Consider the following 18,448-nt stretch of genomic DNA (forward strand, 5'->3'; position numbering starts at 1 on the left):
AATACTAAACTTTCATTGGGTTATTTGTATGGAAATATGTTAATATAAATGTTTCAGACATTACATGAAATTTCTAAAAATCTTATATTTGTATTTGTATGGAAATATGTATGGAAATATGTTAATATAAATGTTTCAGACATTACATGAAATTTCTAAAAATCTTATATTTGTATTTGTATGGAAATATGTATGGAAATATGTTAATATAAATGTTTCAGACATTACATGAAATTTCTAAAAATCTTATATTTGTATTTGTATGGAAATATGTATGGAAATATGTTAATATAAATGTTTCAGACATTACATGAAATTTCTAAAAATCTTATATTTGTATTTGTATGGAAATATGTATGGAAATATGTTAATATAAATGTTTCAGACATTACAGGAAACGTCTAAAAATCTTATATGTTCTGGTATAATGTTATAAGTAATAATCCTAGTTATTACTTTAAAATGTATATCTCAGAAATAACTAATTTTCTTGTCAACTGCATTATTATGAACTTTCATCAAATCTTTAACCATGGTCATTTTTAAGTCTTTTGTCATTTACAGACAGTTCTGGGTGTACTCTGATGATTTTGCAAATATGTTCCTATAAAAGAGTTTCATCTTCAAGAAATTCATGGAAAAGACTCTGACAAGTACAGGTTTCTGGTAACTGACTGTACTGCTGAACTGAATGAATAAGCATTTTCAGAACTCTAATGAAAAACTGATGAACTCATAAAAGTGCTAACAAAAGATCAAGATGAAAAAAAAGAAATTAATTACATGGGACTGAGTGAACTGATGAGGATGAGTATAATTTTTGTGACTTTCTGTCTGAATTAAAAAAAAAAAAAATCCCACAAGGACTCAGAGGAAAAGAATATACAAATCAATTTTCACTGCAAAGTAAAGGAGCTGTTACAGTGGAGGATTACTGGACTGAATGTCAATGTTATGACATAGTATAAGTGTGTTTCATGTTTGGTAATTGCAATCATTGTTGCTTTTGTTGTGGTCATCCATGTACAATGCTTGGTGTCAGTCTATCTATCTCTTGTAAAAATAAAATACAGTGTGTGTGTTTGGAAAAAAAAAAAAAAAAAAACCAACTTAATTTTGGCCTTAATGATGTTCAGTAAATATATCATTTCTTGCCATCATTAGCTCCTTGTTATTGCACTAATTATAAGACTGATGGCCCTCTTTTCTAAAATCTTTACACTTAGTATTTTGACTCTGCTGTTCACACTTGAAATAACTTTTATGGAACATACCAGAAGGGAACCTAAGCTACACATATTAAAGAATTTAAAGTGGGAATTGATAAATATTGGCATTTCATTCAATAACTGCTAAAATGCAAAGAACGGACTAGGTATATTGATTGATGTTTCTTTCTATCCAAATTTCCTTTGTCACCATCTGTGAAGGAAAAGCTCTCTCTAACAGACTTTGTGTGTTTAATTTTAATCCAGGGCAAATTTTTATGACTGAGTGATAAACAAAACTGGAGTTCATATTGGAAGCCCCTTTACTACTAACTATAATGATACCAGTGGGCATTACCATTTTTAAAAGTGTAAAAAAATCAATGAGCAGACTGTCATTACAGAAACTCATTCTGCATCAAACATATCACCCAAGAGATTGATATTTCATGCTTATAAAACTTAACATAAAATTAAATTGCAGATATTTTCTCACAATCTACTAAAATTATGGCCTAAGGCAATACACTGCTAATATGAAGCATTTGTTCAGCTCTAGTGGACTTATTTCCTATATGATTTATGTGAAAGAAGTCTTCATTTGCCTCTACGTAGATTTGGTAATGAGGTTTCTGTTTCTTACATTAAATGTAGAAAGTATAGGAAGTTCTTTAAAATTAAGCCAGCAAATATAACACTGAATTATTAATAAATAACAGTGAAATTAATAAACTGGGGGGGGTGTTCTCCTTTGGTATATAATTATGTCATTTCAAACCTCAGCTATTCTTTCATTATCCAAATGCATTAAAAAAAATCTAAATATTCCATACAGAAAATACATTTTCAATCTTTAGGCCCAAAACCAGTGACAGATTTCAAGTAAAATAGTAGACTGTGTTTTTTCCCCCTGAAATCTAGAAGGACAAAAAATAATTTCAATCATTTCACTCCAGAAAGTTAGGATAATAAAAAAGAGAGTTGTGGAAACAATACTATATCTTAATCTGTTAGGATATGAATAACTCTGAGACCATGAGGTATATGAAAAGATAAAATTGATTTCACCCTTATCAACCTGATGCATCGTGAAACTTATGTGTAGCACTTTCTAGCCAGTAAAGTGTTTGCTTATTAGTATGTTTCAGAATACACATAGAAGGAAATAATTTCTTAAACGAACTTAAAAAAGAAACAACTGTGCGTTTAGTTTTATGCTGAAATCTACTTGACAACTTGGAAAATTACCAGATTTTATACCAAAGTATAATAGGCAATTCTTACCTTAAGCATTCAGCATCATTTTGAGGCTTTTCACTGATTTTTATTTTTTCTGCCTCTAGGTACTTGGTAGTACAAATGGCTTCTTTTTTTTTATCTTCAAAACCTAAACAATTAAGAAAATTCTTACAATCTTTAAAAAATTAAACATAAAGGTTATCTTTATTCATTCATAAGAACAATACTCAATTTTGGTGCTTCATGTAAAATATATGTATTAGTGATTTTTATTTTTCTACTTTAATGTAGCAAATAAAGGCACACACAAAAAAAGATCTTAACAAAATTTGTGACATAAAAAATACCAGATCTAACACTGATCAGTTCAGTGCTTTACCTGTTCCTTTTTTACATCAATGGCAGCACTATATCCCAATAGGTGAATACATTTTGAAAGAATAATACTACCCTATAGTAGATATATAACAATATTCATCAGCAAAATAAACTAACTCATAAAGGTAATACCTTTAAGCTCTCTCTGCAAAGTAAATAATTCTTGTATCAATTCACTCTTTTGTTTTTGAAGTTCATTTAACTGGCCACTATCATGTTCCACTGACTTCATTTCTAGAAACAAATAGACAAAAACCAAAAAACATATTTTAACTATTTTAAGTTTTGCCTTATGTATGTCAGGAATGATTAACTGTTTCTTGTGTAGTAAAAATTTAAGCAGTATATGGTCAATTTTAAGTCCCAACAGCTTCCCTTGGCCACGTAGGAACTGTTTCTTAATAAACTGACCAGGATTATTTAAGCAACAACTGGATACAAAAGAACAAGTTAGTTGAGGGTTAGACTGCTGAAAGAGAATTCAAAATAGTGTCATATTACTAAGTAAAACAAGCTTCCCAATGAAATAAGAAAACTCTACTCTCTTTTTGGTTACCATGAACAATGCTGCTATGAACATTCATGTACAAGTTCTTATGCAGGCATATGGTTTCAATTATCTTGAAATACCAGGGAGTGGAATTGTGGGTCATAGGGTAACTCTAGGTGTAACATTTTGAGAAACTGTCAAACTGTTTTCCAAAGTAGTTGTATAATTGTACATTTCTACCAGCAATGTATGAGGTTTCCAATTTCTCCACAGCCTATCCAACTCTTATCTACTCCTTTATTATAGCCAGGCTAGTGGCATCTCATTGTGGTTTTGATTTGCATTTTCCTAATTATTTTGAACATCTTTCATGTGGCCATTTGTATGCCTTTTTTGGATAAATGCCTTTTTAAATACTTTGTCCATTAAAAAAACTGGGTTTTCTTTTTATTGTTTAGTTGTAAGAGTTCTTTATATATTCTGGATGCTAGTCTCTTATTAGATACATGATTTGCCAATATTTTCTACAATTCTGTGGGTTGTCTTTTCACTTTTTTGATAGTGTCCTTTGAAACTCGAGTTTTAATTTTGATGAAGTCCAATTTATCTATTCTTTTGTTGCTTGTGAATACCTAGAAAACCATTTCCTAATCCTAAATTATGAAGATTTACAACTGTGATTTATTCTAAGAGTTTTATATTTTTAGCTCTTACATATAGGTCTTTGATCTGTTTTGATTTAGTTTTTGTGTACAGTATGAGGTACATGTCCACATTCATTCTTTTGCATGGGGATATCCAGTTATCCTAGCACCTTTATTTAAAAAGACTATTCTTTTGCAAATGAATTGTCTTGGCATATGTGTAAAAATCAATAGACCATAAATGTATGGGTTTATTTTTGGATTCTCAATTATATTCCCTTGATCTATATGCCCATACTCATACCAGCACCTCACTGTCTTGATTACAGCAGCTTTGTTCTAAGTTTGAAATCAGGAAGTATGAGTCTTTCAATGCTGTTCTTTTTCAAGTTTGTTTTGGCTATTATTGGTCCTTTGCATTTCTATAAATTTTAGGGTCAGACTGCAAAAAGCCAGCTAGAATATTTGATAGGGGTTATATTGAATCTGTAGATCACATTTGGGAGTATTGCCATCTTAACAATATTAGATCTTCCAATCCATCAACTTGGGATGACTTTCCATTTATTTAGGTCTTCTTTAATTTCCTTCAATGATGTTTTTTGTAGTCTTGAACTTTTGTTAAATGTATTCCTAAGTATTTTACTCTTTTTGATTGTAAATGGAATGTTCTTTAATTTAACTTACAAATTGTTCATTGCTAGTATATAGAAATATAATTGATTTGTATATATTGATCTAATATCCTGCAACCTTGCTGAACTTGTTTATTAGCTCAAATAGTTTTCCGGTGGATTCCTTAGGATTTCTATACACAAGATCATGTTATCTTCAAATAGAGATAGTTTTACTTCTTCCTTTCCAGTCTAGATGTCTTTTAATTCTTTTTCTTGCCTGATTGTCCAGGCTAAAATCTCTAGCAAAATGTTGAATAGAAGTAGTAGTAGTGGATATCTTTGTATTTTCCCAATCTTAGGTGAGGAATTTTCATTCTTTCATCATTAATAGCATTCGCCATGGGTTTTTCATAGATACCCTTTATCAGGTTGAGAATGGTCTCTTCTACGTCTACTGTATTGAATTTTTTTTTTTAAACCATGAAAGGGTGTTGGATCTTGTCAAATGATTTTTCTGAATCTTTGATTATTTTTATATCTTTTATTTATCTCTTCATTATATTCATGGTCTTGAGTATATTTATAAGAATAATTTTAAAAGTCTTTCTCTGCTAATTGCATTATCTCTATGATGTCTAGAGGTGTTTCTATTGACCTAATTTCCTCCTTGCTATGAGTTACAATTGGCTTTTTCACATGTATAGTGATTTTTGATTGGATACTAGACATTGTGTTCACTATTTTCTTGAATGTTTGAATTTAGATCTCTTCCCTTAAAGCATGTTGGTGCTTGTTATTTAGCAGGCAGTTAGGTAACATGATTAAGTCCAAACTTTGCTTTTAAGATTTTTTTTAAAAGAGTGTGTCCAGAAGAGCCTTAAGTCTAAGGCTAATTTAATCTTGCTATTAAGGCAGGACTCTTCTGTTTAATGGGATCTTTCTATTCTGACAGGATGGAACATGAATGTCTCCTGTGTGAGCTCTTAGAATTGTTGACCTTATGACTCCTCAGCAGTTTTTCTTCACTCAGCCTAGTGGTTTTCCTGAATGTATGCACAGAGTAATATATAGCCAAAGGCTCAAAGCAACCTCTATGAAGATTTCTGGAGGTTTTTGTCTCTGTAGTTCTTTCCTCTCAAGTACATTGTCCTGAAAATTTCAGCTAACTCAGCCTCCCTGAACTCCAATCTTTGTTTCCTCAACTCAATCAGACCACTCTGCTTTGCTTAAGTTCCCCCTCTCAGTCCTGCTGTCAAAGAATTGCATCCAGGTAAAAAGCTAGGGTAATCATACCTCATGTGTTTCCCTTCTCGTAATCATAGTCTTGAACAGTCTCTTGTCCTCAATATGTAAAAATAGTTTTTAATATATTTTCTTCAGTTCTAGTTGTTTGTGTTGTGCTCCTTCCTGATTATAAGTGAAAGTTCTCCACATACTATTTAAATTATCCTTTTACTTGTCTATCTCCCATAGTAGACCATAAGCTCCTTAAAAACAGGAGCTTTCATTTATCTTTAAACTCCAATTCTTGTACAGTGCTTGTCATAACATATACAGAACACACAGCATGTGCTCAAGAGAGTGTGCTGAACTGAACTCAAATCATATAATTGAATTAAAAATTTTTATTATCCATGTTTTTGTCAATTAATTTAAAATGAACAGTTCTTTGAAAAAAATTAATAAACTCACATTTATGCTTCTGCTCCTTTAATAAATGAATATTTAAAATATAAACATAACTACATGCTAATAATTAAGAGAAGTATTCCAGGATACCATTACAATCTTTAAGAGATTTAAAAAGTGAAACAATATTTTATTCATTATTAACTGATTTATCAGACATTCTATGATAAAATGATAAAATATCTTTGTAAAACTTGGGCAAGAATGATAGAGAAATTTTGGACTTAAACATTCCTGAGGTAGAGAATGTATTATTTTTCTTAGTCCTAACTCTCTAGGCTAAATGGAAAAGGCATGGTTCCAAGACTGTTTCTTCCCTCCCAAAAAATAAGACAAGTGCATCAATTCCTTATGACACTTACACAACAGAAAGAATAAACACAATGTTTGTGGTAATAACTTTTTTCCCACTTTTCTACTGCCTCATTTTAATTTTGTTATTACTTTTATTTTTTAGCTTTATTGAGGTATAACTGATGTGGTGATAACTTTTTACTTCCTTCCACTGCTTAAAATCCAAGAAGTTCTAATCAAGCTAGGTTTTATGGCTATGAATATTAAACTAAATTAAGACAATGAAAATTCATTCCCATCTTTTGACATGTGAGTTTTCTTTCTCATATAACTGTACACACATTGCCTATCTTTAAAGAATACTAGCAAGCAAGGTGTGTAATATGCTTCCTCTTATCTAACATCCAAGAAAAACTGATTCACCAACTGGAAGAAATAAATAAGAGGGACATTTTGAGAAAAATGTTGTGACAATCATTATAGTCATTATTTTGAAGCCAAAAGTGATGGACCCTTTTATCTATGAATTATCAGATGTTCAAAATAAATAAACATTTATTAATTTCACAAATATATATTGAATACCAAATACCAATACTTCTAGGTGCTCAGGCCAAAAAAACTTGGAGTCAACTGTTAATGCCTCTCTTTCTCTCGTACCCCACATCTAATCCATCATGAAATCCTACTTGTCCATCTTCAAAATTTATCCAGAATCCAAACACCTCTCACCATTTCAATTGCTTACAGTCTTAAACTAAGCCATCATTATCTCTGGTCTGGATTACTGCCACTTTTCCCTAGGTTTCTGTTTCTGCTTTTACCTCCATTAAGTGTGTTTTCAACTGAGGCCAAAGAAATCCTATTAGCATATGTGAGACCCTTCACTCCTGTGCTCAAAATTCTCTAATGACTTCTGATCTCACTTGGGTAAAAGCCAAAGTTTTTCGAATGGCCCACAGGTTTTAAATGATCTGAGTTCTTTTTCTTTAATTTTTATTGGAGTATAGCTGCTTTACAATGTTGTGTTAGTTTCTACTGTACAGCAAAATGAATCAGCTATACATATACATATATCCCCTCTTTTTTGGATTTCCTTCCCATTTAGGTCACCACAGTGCATTAAGCAGAGTTCCCTGTGCTATACAGTATGTTCTCATTAGTTGTCTATTTTATACACAGTATCAATAGTGTTTATGTGTCAATCCCAATCTCCCAATTCCTCCCACTCCCCCTTTCCCCCTTGGTATTCATACATTTGTCTCTATTTCTGCTATGCAAATAAGATCATTTATACCATTTTTCTAGATTCCACATATATGCATTAACATAAGATATTTGTTTTTCACTTTCTGACTTACTTCACTCTGTATGACACTCTCTAGGTCCATCCACAACTCTACAAATGACCCAACTTCATTCCTTTTAATGGCTGAGTAATATTCCATTGTATATATGTACCACATCTTCTTTATCCATTCATCTGTCAATGGACACTTAGGTTGCTTCCATGTCCTGGCTATTGTAAATAGTGCTGCAATGAACACTGGGGTACATGTGTCTTTTTGAATTATGGTTTTCTCAGGGTATATGTCCAGTAGTGCGATTGCTGGGTCATATGGTAGTCCTATTTTTAGTTTTTTAAGGAACCCCCAAACTGTTTTCCACAGTGGCTGTATCTTGTCACCTCTCTGACCTCACGACCTCTCCTTCTACTCTAAAGACATTAGGCTCTTGGGACTTCTCTGGTGGTGCAGTAGTTCAGAATCCACCTGCCAATGCAGGGGGCACAGGTTCGAGCCCTGGTCCGGGAAGATCCCACACGCCGCGGAGCAACTAAGCCCATGCACCACAACTCCTGAGCCTGCACTCTAGAGCCCACAAGCCACAACTACTGAAGCCCACGCACCTAGAGCCTGTGCTCTGCAACAAGAGAAGCCACCACAATGAGAACAATGAGAAGCCCATGCACTGCAACGAAGAGTAGCCCCTGCTCACTGCAACTAGAGAAAGCCTGCATGCAGCAATGAAGACCCAATGTAGCCAAAAATAAATAAATAAAAAATAAATAAATTTAAAACAACAACAACATTAGGCTCTTTGTTTTCCCTCGAAATCAGATTAGGCACAATCTCCCTTTGTAGGCTTTATATCAGCTATCCTTCTGTCTGAAATGCTCTTCCCCCAGATATTCATTTGGCTCATTCTCTTACTTCTTTCAGGCTTTATTCAAAACACACCTCATCAGTGAGGCCTTCCCAGGACATCTATGTAATATTGTAACACATACACATGCACGTCTGTGTGCACACACACACGCATACACATAAGGTATCCCTAGAAGGTGGAGAACCACTAGGTTGTGCAGGGCTGGCAAAACAAGTTGAGGAACTTGGTTTGCTATGTTTATCATGATACTGTAAAACATAATGTAACTACATTAAGAGGCTCATAGTAATAGTCCAAAACTAGTAATTCCTTCTAAAAATATATGGGTGTTAATATCTTGGCAACTTCAAGGGGTAAGAATAGCATCCACATCTGAAGTTAAAAACTAATAAATCAAGGAAGATATCAGGCAGTGGAAAGAAAACTCTAAGTATCAGAAAATAATAAAATAGCTATGGAGAGATGAAGATGAAGATTATTCAAAACCCAATGTAACTGGCTGACTAACCAAAGTTATGGTCTAAAAGCTCAATGGGAAAGGTCAGAGGGGACAGCCAGCAGAAGAAGGAAGAGAGAAGAGGAAAATCAAGTATCAGGAAATAACAGATATGGTGGTACAAACTAGAAAAGGGAATGGAAGAGCAACCACTGACGGGACAGAAGACAAATGGAAACTAAAACTGCTCTGAGAAGAAAATGGCTCTAGTATGTGCTTAAAATTTGAGTAACTCCTTTCTCCACCAGCACCACCAGGGAGAAACAGTCACCATAAACAGTTTCACAGGTGAATTCTTTTGAACCTTGAAGGAGTTGATAATTCTAGTATTTACATTTTTTCCAGCTGGAGAAAGAAGAAAGCTTTTACATTCTTTCTGTTAAGTCAATACAACACACACAAAAAGATTAATCTCACTTATAAATACTGATGCAAAAATCTTAAAGAAAACATTAGAGACCACAGCTAAGTAAGGTTAATAATAGGATATTTATTAACAAAGTTCACTATGTTAATAGATTAAAGTGGGAAAAGCATATATGATCATCTCAAAAGGGGGAGGGTAGGGAGGGAAAGAAAAAAGAGGGGAGAGAGAGGGAAGGAGAAGAAAGAGAGAGAAGGAGAAGAAAGAAAGTTTCAATCTGGTGTCATGATTAATAGTAAAACTCTTTCTAAGCTGGAGACAAAATCCAGAAGCCATAATGGAAAAGATTGATGAAGATGACTGCAAAAGTTTAACATTTCTATATGGCATTCAGACATATGCAGACACACACAGAGACATATACATACATACTATAAGTATAGTCAAAGGTAAACAATAAACTAGGACACAAATTTATAACACATGACACAGGGCTAACTTCATTAATTTACAAAAAGCTCATATAAATCAGTAAGAATAAAAATACATAAAGATGAACAAAGAATATTAACAGATTGTTCACAGAAAAAGAAAAATATAAATGGTCAATAAATTCAGATAAATTCAACATAGTGCAAAATCAAAGAAATGCTAATTAAACCAACAATGAAAATAACATCTTGACTTGTCAGATTGGCAAAGATTAAAGTCATTGATAATGCCCAGATTGGTAATGGTAGGAGATAATAATTTAGGAAAACAGGCACTTTCCTAGGCAGTTGGTAGGAAAATTAATTCAGTGCTATAAGGAGTGTAATTTAGTATTAAGCCTCTTAATATTTCCCTTTGATTTAGCAATTTCATTAGTAGATTTTTACCACACAAATACATTCACAAAAGTACAGATAACATACTCAGATTATTAGAGGCCCTTGTTGTTGTTCATGTAGGTTGTTTCTTAATTTTTATTTTTATTTTATTTTGTTTTCTTCTTGAATCACCACCAGTCCCACCACCTGTGTACCGTTGCCCATCTTCACTGGGAATTCAGCTTCTTTCTGTAATTTTCAACTCTACCTCCCTACTGGCTCCAATCCATCAATATTTAAATATGTTCAAATATCCCCCATTTCAAAAAAGAAAAATGAAAAAAGGACAATCCCACTTTCCCACTAAAAACCCTCCCCTGACCTTCCATCCTCCTGGGTTACTGGACTTTCTATCTTATCTGCAGAGAAACTTCTTCGAAGACTTATCTATGCTCATGGTCACCATTTCCTCTCCTCACTGCTCAACTCATTACAACCCGGCTTCTGCCCTTCTTCTCTAATTACCTCAATCTGTTGCTTTTCCTAAAGATCACCAGGGACATGCAACTGCTGCTTCTTAGTCCTTATGGTTGACAGTTTGGCAGCTTTGCCAAATATTCTCAAATACAACCTCAAATACTCTCTCCCCTAGGTGATCCCAACTTCACAGAGCAATGTATCCTTTCTTGAATGTGCCTAAATTTCTCGAAGCTCTTTCTCACACTCTGCTGGCTTTCTTCCTCTTCTTGAAAGTCATGGTGTTACTCAGGGTTCTAATATTTTCTTTCAATACACTCTCCCTGGGTGATTCCCCAAATTTAATAGCTCTAGCCCAAACCTCTCTCTGAGCTCTTAAGTTAAATATCTAACTATCTGACATCTAGACCCAAACCTCTCATTTGGCAAATCCCTATGACACTTCAGGTCTCAGTCTGAAAGTCACTTGCTCAGGTAGTCCTTCCTTAACTACCTAGTCCAGGTTAGGTTCCCTTACATGTTCTCATATCAGTTTGTACTTCTCTTTTTGAAGCAGTCATCGATTTATAATTATCTCATTTATACTGTTGGAGATAGAGCATTAAACAAAACGAAGTCCCTGCCATTATGGAGATTAAATAAATTTCATATGGAAACCCTAGAGACGTTTTGAAAGTATAAAGAATGAACAGTATCAAGCACCATGAAAGCAAATCTGTTAAAATAAATTCATATTTCTGGAAGAAAGAACACAAAATAGGGGGCTCCTACATTATTTGTGGCATCAAGGACCTTTTTTCTCTATCATTTTTATAGAGGAGTAATTTACATAAAGTACATACATTTATAGCACACAATTTCATGAGTTTTTACCATCATATATACTGTGAAACCACCACCATAATCAAGAAATAATAGATTTCCATTAATCCCCCCAAATTCCTGTGCCCCTTTGCAGTTCATACATCCCAACCTAGGCAACCACTGATCTGCTTGTTGTCACTTTCTGATTGCTGTCACATAGTTTGCGTTGTATATAGTATGTATTTTTCTGTGTCTAGCTTATTTCACTCACCATATCATTCTGAGATGCATCCATGGTGTGTGTCAGCAGATTTGTTATTTTTTTTGTTGAGTATTCCATTGCATGGATATACCAGTTTTGTTTATCCATTCTCCTCTTAATCTTAATTAACCTCTTAACATTTAAGTTATGTTCAGTTTTATGAATAAAGTTGCTAAAAACTTGGTGTGAACATATGCTTCATTTCTCTGGAGTATGTTTAACTTTTTAAGAAACTGTAAAACAATTTTCCAAAGTGGTTGTATGATTTATTTTACATTCTCATCACTACCATATGTATTTCAAGTGCTCCATATTCTTGTCGACATTTGCTATGATAAAGCTTTTTAATTTTAATTAAGTGAATATACAGTGATATCACATCATGGTTTTAATTTGCATTTTCCTTATGACTAAAGATATTGAGTGTCTTTTCACATGTTCATTGGTCATTAGTATATACTCTTTTGCAAAGTTCAAATCTTTTCCCCCTTTTACAATCAGTTTTGTTGCCTTCTTATTAAGTTGTAAGAGTTCATTATATTCTGGATAATAGTACATTGCCAGATATGTATACTGCAAATATTTTCTCCAAGTCTGTGCTTTGATTTTTCATTTTTAAGTAGTATTTTTATATTTATTTTAAGTCCAATGTATTTTTTTCTTTTACAGTTTATGTTTCTGGGTCCTATTTTAGGCATCATTGCCTATTCCAAGATGGTGAAGGTTTCCTACTACGTTTTCTCTTAGGAGTTTCATAAATTTAGCTTTTATGTTTAGGTGTATGCCCATTCTGAGTTGATTCTTAATATGGTGTGAAGTAAAAGTTAAGAATCATTGTTTTGTAATTGATGAATGAATTTCCTTTACCCACTGAATTGCCTTGCTACCAGCGGTGAAAATCAGTTGACCATATATGCATACGTCTATTTCTGGACTCTTTTCCATTCCAGTGATCTATGTGCCTATTCTTAAGCCAATGACACATTATCTTGATTATTGTAGCTTTTTAGCAATTTTGAAACCAGGGAGTATAAATCTCTAAATTTTGTTCTATTTTTTAAAAATTGTGGCTATTTTAAGTCATTTGTATTTCCATATAAATATTAGAATCTGCTTGTCGAGATTTAATAAAACTTAACGGGACTTTTACTGAGATTCTGTTGAACCTAAGATCCATTTGAAGAGAACTGACATATTAAAAAAATTGAATTTTCCAATCCCTGAACATGGTATATCTATTTATTTAGTTCTTCCTTAATGTCTCTCAGTAATGCTCAGTTTACAATGTAGAAGTCCTGCATGTCTTCTGTTAAATTTGTTCCTATGTTATTTTTTGATCCTGTTTAAATGGCATTTTTATTCCATTTTCCAATTGTTTGCTGTTAGCACATAAAAATTCAACTGATTTTTATACATCAATCTTGCATTACTTTATTCACTTATTAATTTTAGTAATTGTTTTGTAAATTCCTTACTATTTTCTACATAAACAATCATGTAATCTACTAATAGAGGCAATTTTATTTTTATTCTTTCTGATCTGTATGCCTTTTTTCCCCTTGTCTTATTGCAATAGCTAAAATGGCTAGGACATCCAGAGACATATTGAATAAAAGTGGTATCAATGGGCACCCTTACCTTATTCTCAATCTTTGTGGGAAAGTATTTAATATGTCACCATTATATATGATGTTAGTATTCAATATTTCACCATTAAGTATAATGTTAGCTGTAGGCTTTTCATACAGGATACTTATCAGATCAAGAAAGTTCCCTTCTATTCCTGGTTTTCTGAATGTTATACAGAACTGTACAGATCCACTTACCAGGCCCCCTTTCCATTTCTTTATGTTATAGTTGTCATGTATGCATATGACATACATATATACAAATTGCCTCTACATTCATTATGAACTCCACAAGACAATATATTTTTTGCTTTAAGAAATCATAGGTATTTTTAAAAATTAAGAGAAAACATAGGTACTTATATTTTATTTGCCATTTCTGTATATTTTAATTAAGATATGAGTTTGTCTCTGGTGTCATTTTTACTTCTATTTGGAGAGCTTCCTTTAGCATTTCTTGTTGTTCAGTCATGGTGGCAAAGAATTCTCTTAATTTTCCTTTACTTGAAAATGTCTTTATTTTACCTTTGTTTTTGAAGGATTTTTCACTGGATATAGAGATTTACTTTTCTTTCAACACTTTCATTATTCCACTATCTTCTTGACTTCATGGTTTCTAGTGACAAGTACATGGTTATTTGATTAATTGCTCCCTGTTTTCAAGATTTTTTTATCTTTGGCTTTTCAACAATGTCACTATTATTATGTCCCTAGGCATGAATTTCTTTGAATTTATCTTGTTTGGATTTGCTGAGCTTCTTTAATCTATGCATTAATATTTTTCAGCAAATTTAAGACATTTTCTGCCATGATTTCTTCAAATATATTTTCTGCCCCATTCTCTCTCCTCTCTCCTTCAGAAACTCTAATTATTTGCATGTTAGACCTTTTGCAATTGTCCCACAGGTCCCTGAGTTTCTATTTTTTTGTTTTGTTTTGTTTTGTTTCAATTTTTTCTCTCTTCTTCAGATTGGGTAACTTCTATTAATCCAGCTTTATGTTCATTGGCTCCTCTGTCAGCTCCATTCTGCTATTAAGTGACATTTTTATTTCAGATATTTTTCAGTTCTAAAATGTTCATTTGATTCTTTTTTACATTTTATATTTTTCTGCTGAGATTACCTAGCTTTTCATCTATTAAAAGTGCATTTTTCTTAACTCATTGAGCATAGTTAATAAAGCTGCTATAAAGATTTTAACTCCAATATCTAGATCACTGTGGTTTTGGCATCTCATTATTTTCTTTTGACATTAGGTCATGTTTCACTGATTCTTCACAGGTTAAGGAATTTTGGATTGCATCCTGAACAGTGTGAATATCATGTTGTGGAGATTTTAACTTTTTTTTTAAATAACAGCCATCCTAAATGGGTGTTAAGCAATATCTCATTGTGGTTTTGATTTCCATTTCCCTAATGACTATTTAGGTTGAACATCTTTTCATGAGCTTACTGGCCATTTCTTTGGAAAAATGGTCTATTCAAATCCTTTGCCCATTTTTTAATTGGGTTTTTTTTTGGTTTGGTTTTGTTTTTTTGGTGTTGAGTTATGTTGTTTTTTTTTTAATATTCTGGGTATTAATCCCTTATCAAAGATATGATTTGAAAATATTTTATCCCATTCTGTGGGTTGTGTTTTTACTCTCTTGATAGTGTCCTTTGATGTACAAAAGATTTTAATTTTGACCAAGTACAGTTTATCTATTTTTTCTTTTATTGCCTGTGTTTTCAGTATCCAAGAAATCATCACCAAATGCAATGTCATGAGGTGTTTCCCATATGTTTTCTTCTAAGAGCTTCATTATTTTATTTTTTAAGTTTACGACTTTGATCCATTTTTAGTTAATTTTCATACATAGTGTAAGGTAAGGGCCCAACTTCATTCTTTTGCATGTGGTATCCAGTTTTCCCAGCAGCATTTGTTGAAAAGACGGTCTTTTCCCATTGAATGGTCTTGGCACCCTTATCAAAAATCATTTGACACAAGGGTTTATATTTGAGCTCTCTATTCTATTCCATTGTTCTATATGTCTGTCTTTATTCCAGTATCACACTGTTTTGATTACCATAGCATTTTACTAAATTTTGAAATCAGGAATTTTGAGTCCTCCAACTTTGTTCTTGTTTTGGCCATTTGGGATCCTTTGGGATTCCATACAAATTTTAGGATGGGTTTTTCTATTCATGAAAAAAATGCTGTTGAGATTTTGATAGAGATTTCATTGAATCTGTAGATTATTTTGGATAATAATACCATAGTAGCAATATTAAGTTTTCCAATCCATGAACATGGGATATCTTTCCATTTATTTAGGTCTTCTCTAATTTCTTTGAGTAATGTTTTATAGTTCTCAGTGTACAAGTCTTTAATCTCCTTGGTTATTTTTTTTCCTAAGTACTTTATTCCTTTTGATGCTATTATAAGTGGAATCTTGAAAGATTGCTCTTTGCTAGTACATAGAAATGCAACTAATTTGCAACTTTGCTATATTTATTAGCTTAAGCTGTTTGTTTTGCTAGTTTGCTTGGTTTTTTTTTTGTGGAATTGTTAGGTGTTCTACCTATAAGATTATGCCATCTGGGAACAGAGATAATTTTACTTCTTCCTTTCCAATTTGCATGTCTTTTGTTTCTTTTTCCTGCCTAACTGATCTGGTCAGAATTTCCAATACTATCGCGAATAGAAGTGGTCATATCCATGACTTTTTAAAGAAAGGTAGTTTTAGAGTATCTCCTAAGGTTAATACCTATTTAAACTTGTGTTCTACACCTGTGATCATTAAATAGCAGTAAACATGAATATTATCTAAGGGACTTAAAAAATTATGTTCCATATCCTGACTCAATAAATCTGAGATGAGACTCAAGCATTTAATATATTTTTTTAAAACTTCCCAGATGTGTGCCTATGGTTAAGAACCTCTGCCCTACACTCTCTACCCGAAGTAATTTATCTCTGAGAACCTCATTTCCTTCATCTATAAAATTAAACTAATTAAAAAGTATAATCCCTATATTAGTAAGGGTTAAATTATGTTCCCGGTAGCATTCTATGTACTTAAATATTATTTCATTGAATCCTCACAACAACCTTGTTAAGGTCATTATTATTATCCTCCATCTTTACAGATGAGGAAACTGAGGCAAAGAAAACTTAAGCATCTTGCCCCAAATCACATATTACTCTCTGCTGGTTCTCCCCTTGCCCTCTTTGACATCTCTGTCTCATTCTTCTTCTCTTCCTTTCCTTAAATGTTATGCTTTCCCAGTTTCTGTCTTTGGTCTTCGGTCCTCCTCTATGTTCCCTCTACAGGTTCCCTTTGAATTATGTCACCAACTCCTCTGTATTCCTAAACCCAATACTCTAGCTCTGATCTCTCTTATCAGCTTCACGACCAAATTTCCACCTGCTACCTGGGCATTTCCACCTGTTTATGCCACAGACATCTCCAACTAAAACTACCTGAAATAAAACTTAATCTTTTTGTCCAGAAAAGGCTATAGTTCACCTCCACCTCTGCTCTTCCTCCTGGTACCATATTCTACCCAATCTCTTAAGTTTGAAAACTGTGATTCATGCTTGACTTTCTATATATCTGTTTACATTAATCAGTGATACAGTCCTATCATTCTTCCTAAACATCTCTTTAATTCATCATCTCCTCTCTTTGGTAACTTCTTTAGTTCAGGATCTTATCACAAACTGCAATAACCTGCATACTACTGTTTCTGAAATGAAATTCTCCCTACCTTGCTGTGTAACCGTGTTTCCTAGTTTAAACTGGATTGATGGTAAAATGAGGATCACAGCAACAGTATTACCCTTATTATAGCTTCTATCACATTTTACTATAAACATTTGCTTATGGATTTGATCCCTTCACTTTTTAGTTTTACATCTCCAGGACCTAAAAGAGTAGTTAACACTAACAGATAGTGAACAGATTTGATTACTAAATAAATGACCAATGCTCATGTCACATCTACTTCTAAAGAATTTGAGACTGCTCACAATAAAAGATACATACCATTAAGATAAAAGTAAAAGAATAGCTATGCAATAACCTAATTTACTTATGAAAAAGTTAAATTTCTGGAAAAACCATTAATTCAAAATAAGTTATTTTCAATAATATCAGATAAATGAGGTGGTACTATGTATTCATACCCATTTTCAGAATGTTTGCCTCGTTTTCTAAGTCAGATATTTGAATCTTGACATTTTCTTTCACCAAAAGCTCTCGTTTCTTTGTTATATCATACTCATTATTGAAGTCTGTAATTTCCTTAATAAATTTTTCTTCCTCCTCTGTCACTTTTCTCTTTGTAGCCTCCTGAAAAATGGAAACAAAGGAACAAATATAGGTGTTAATTGCAACAATATTTTTCCTTAGTGATTTAAAATGCAATCATTTGGAAATATTAACAACAAAATAGAAAATTATACTTCCTGGGATTAAAATGCTGTACTCCTCCAGCAATATTAATTAAAAAACTGAAGTTATTACATAGTAACAACCAACTATATTCATGTGAAAGATTTACCCTTAATGTTTTAGGACAATTAAGGTAGAAATTCTACCACCCATCATTATGTATGCATTTGTTCGTGTATTAAACTTACAGCCATATATGCCGTTTTTTCATTGCAAAATGGGTGGTAAAATAATTAAATAACCAAAGTTGAAAATGAAAGTCTACACGCAAGGGAATTACTGTCTTACAGGATAAAAAAGAAAAACAAAAAAGGAAATCCAAGAAAACCTTTTAAAATTTAGACAATGAAGGTAAAATTACATATTCATTTCAAATTCAGTTCTAAATAATAGCTACATTTCATGAAATGTCAACATGGAGTAGAAATAAGAATTTACAAAAACT

At 32.6% G+C, this 18,448-nt stretch overlaps 1 protein-coding gene across 1 annotated transcript in view; it reads right to left on the bottom strand.

Moving 5' to 3' along the window:
- Positions 1 to 2,488: 2,488 nt before the first annotated feature.
- The window catches only part of CCDC172 (coiled-coil domain containing 172), a 43,131-nt gene continuing 27,171 nt past the window's right edge, over positions 2,489 to 18,448 (bottom strand). The window contains exons 4-6 of the mRNA XM_007173148.2: positions 17,736 to 17,901; positions 2,958 to 3,059; positions 2,489 to 2,595 (exon numbers count right to left, since the gene is read on the bottom strand). Coding sequence (XP_007173210.2) covers positions 2,489 to 2,595; positions 2,958 to 3,059; positions 17,736 to 17,901 — 375 coding nt within the window. The remainder of the gene's footprint in view (positions 2,596 to 2,957; positions 3,060 to 17,735; positions 17,902 to 18,448) is intronic.

Source organism: Balaenoptera acutorostrata, chromosome 16, assembly GCF_949987535.1.
Source record: "Balaenoptera acutorostrata chromosome 16, mBalAcu1.1, whole genome shotgun sequence".
Classification (NCBI taxonomy): domain Eukaryota; kingdom Metazoa; phylum Chordata; class Mammalia; order Artiodactyla; family Balaenopteridae; genus Balaenoptera; species Balaenoptera acutorostrata.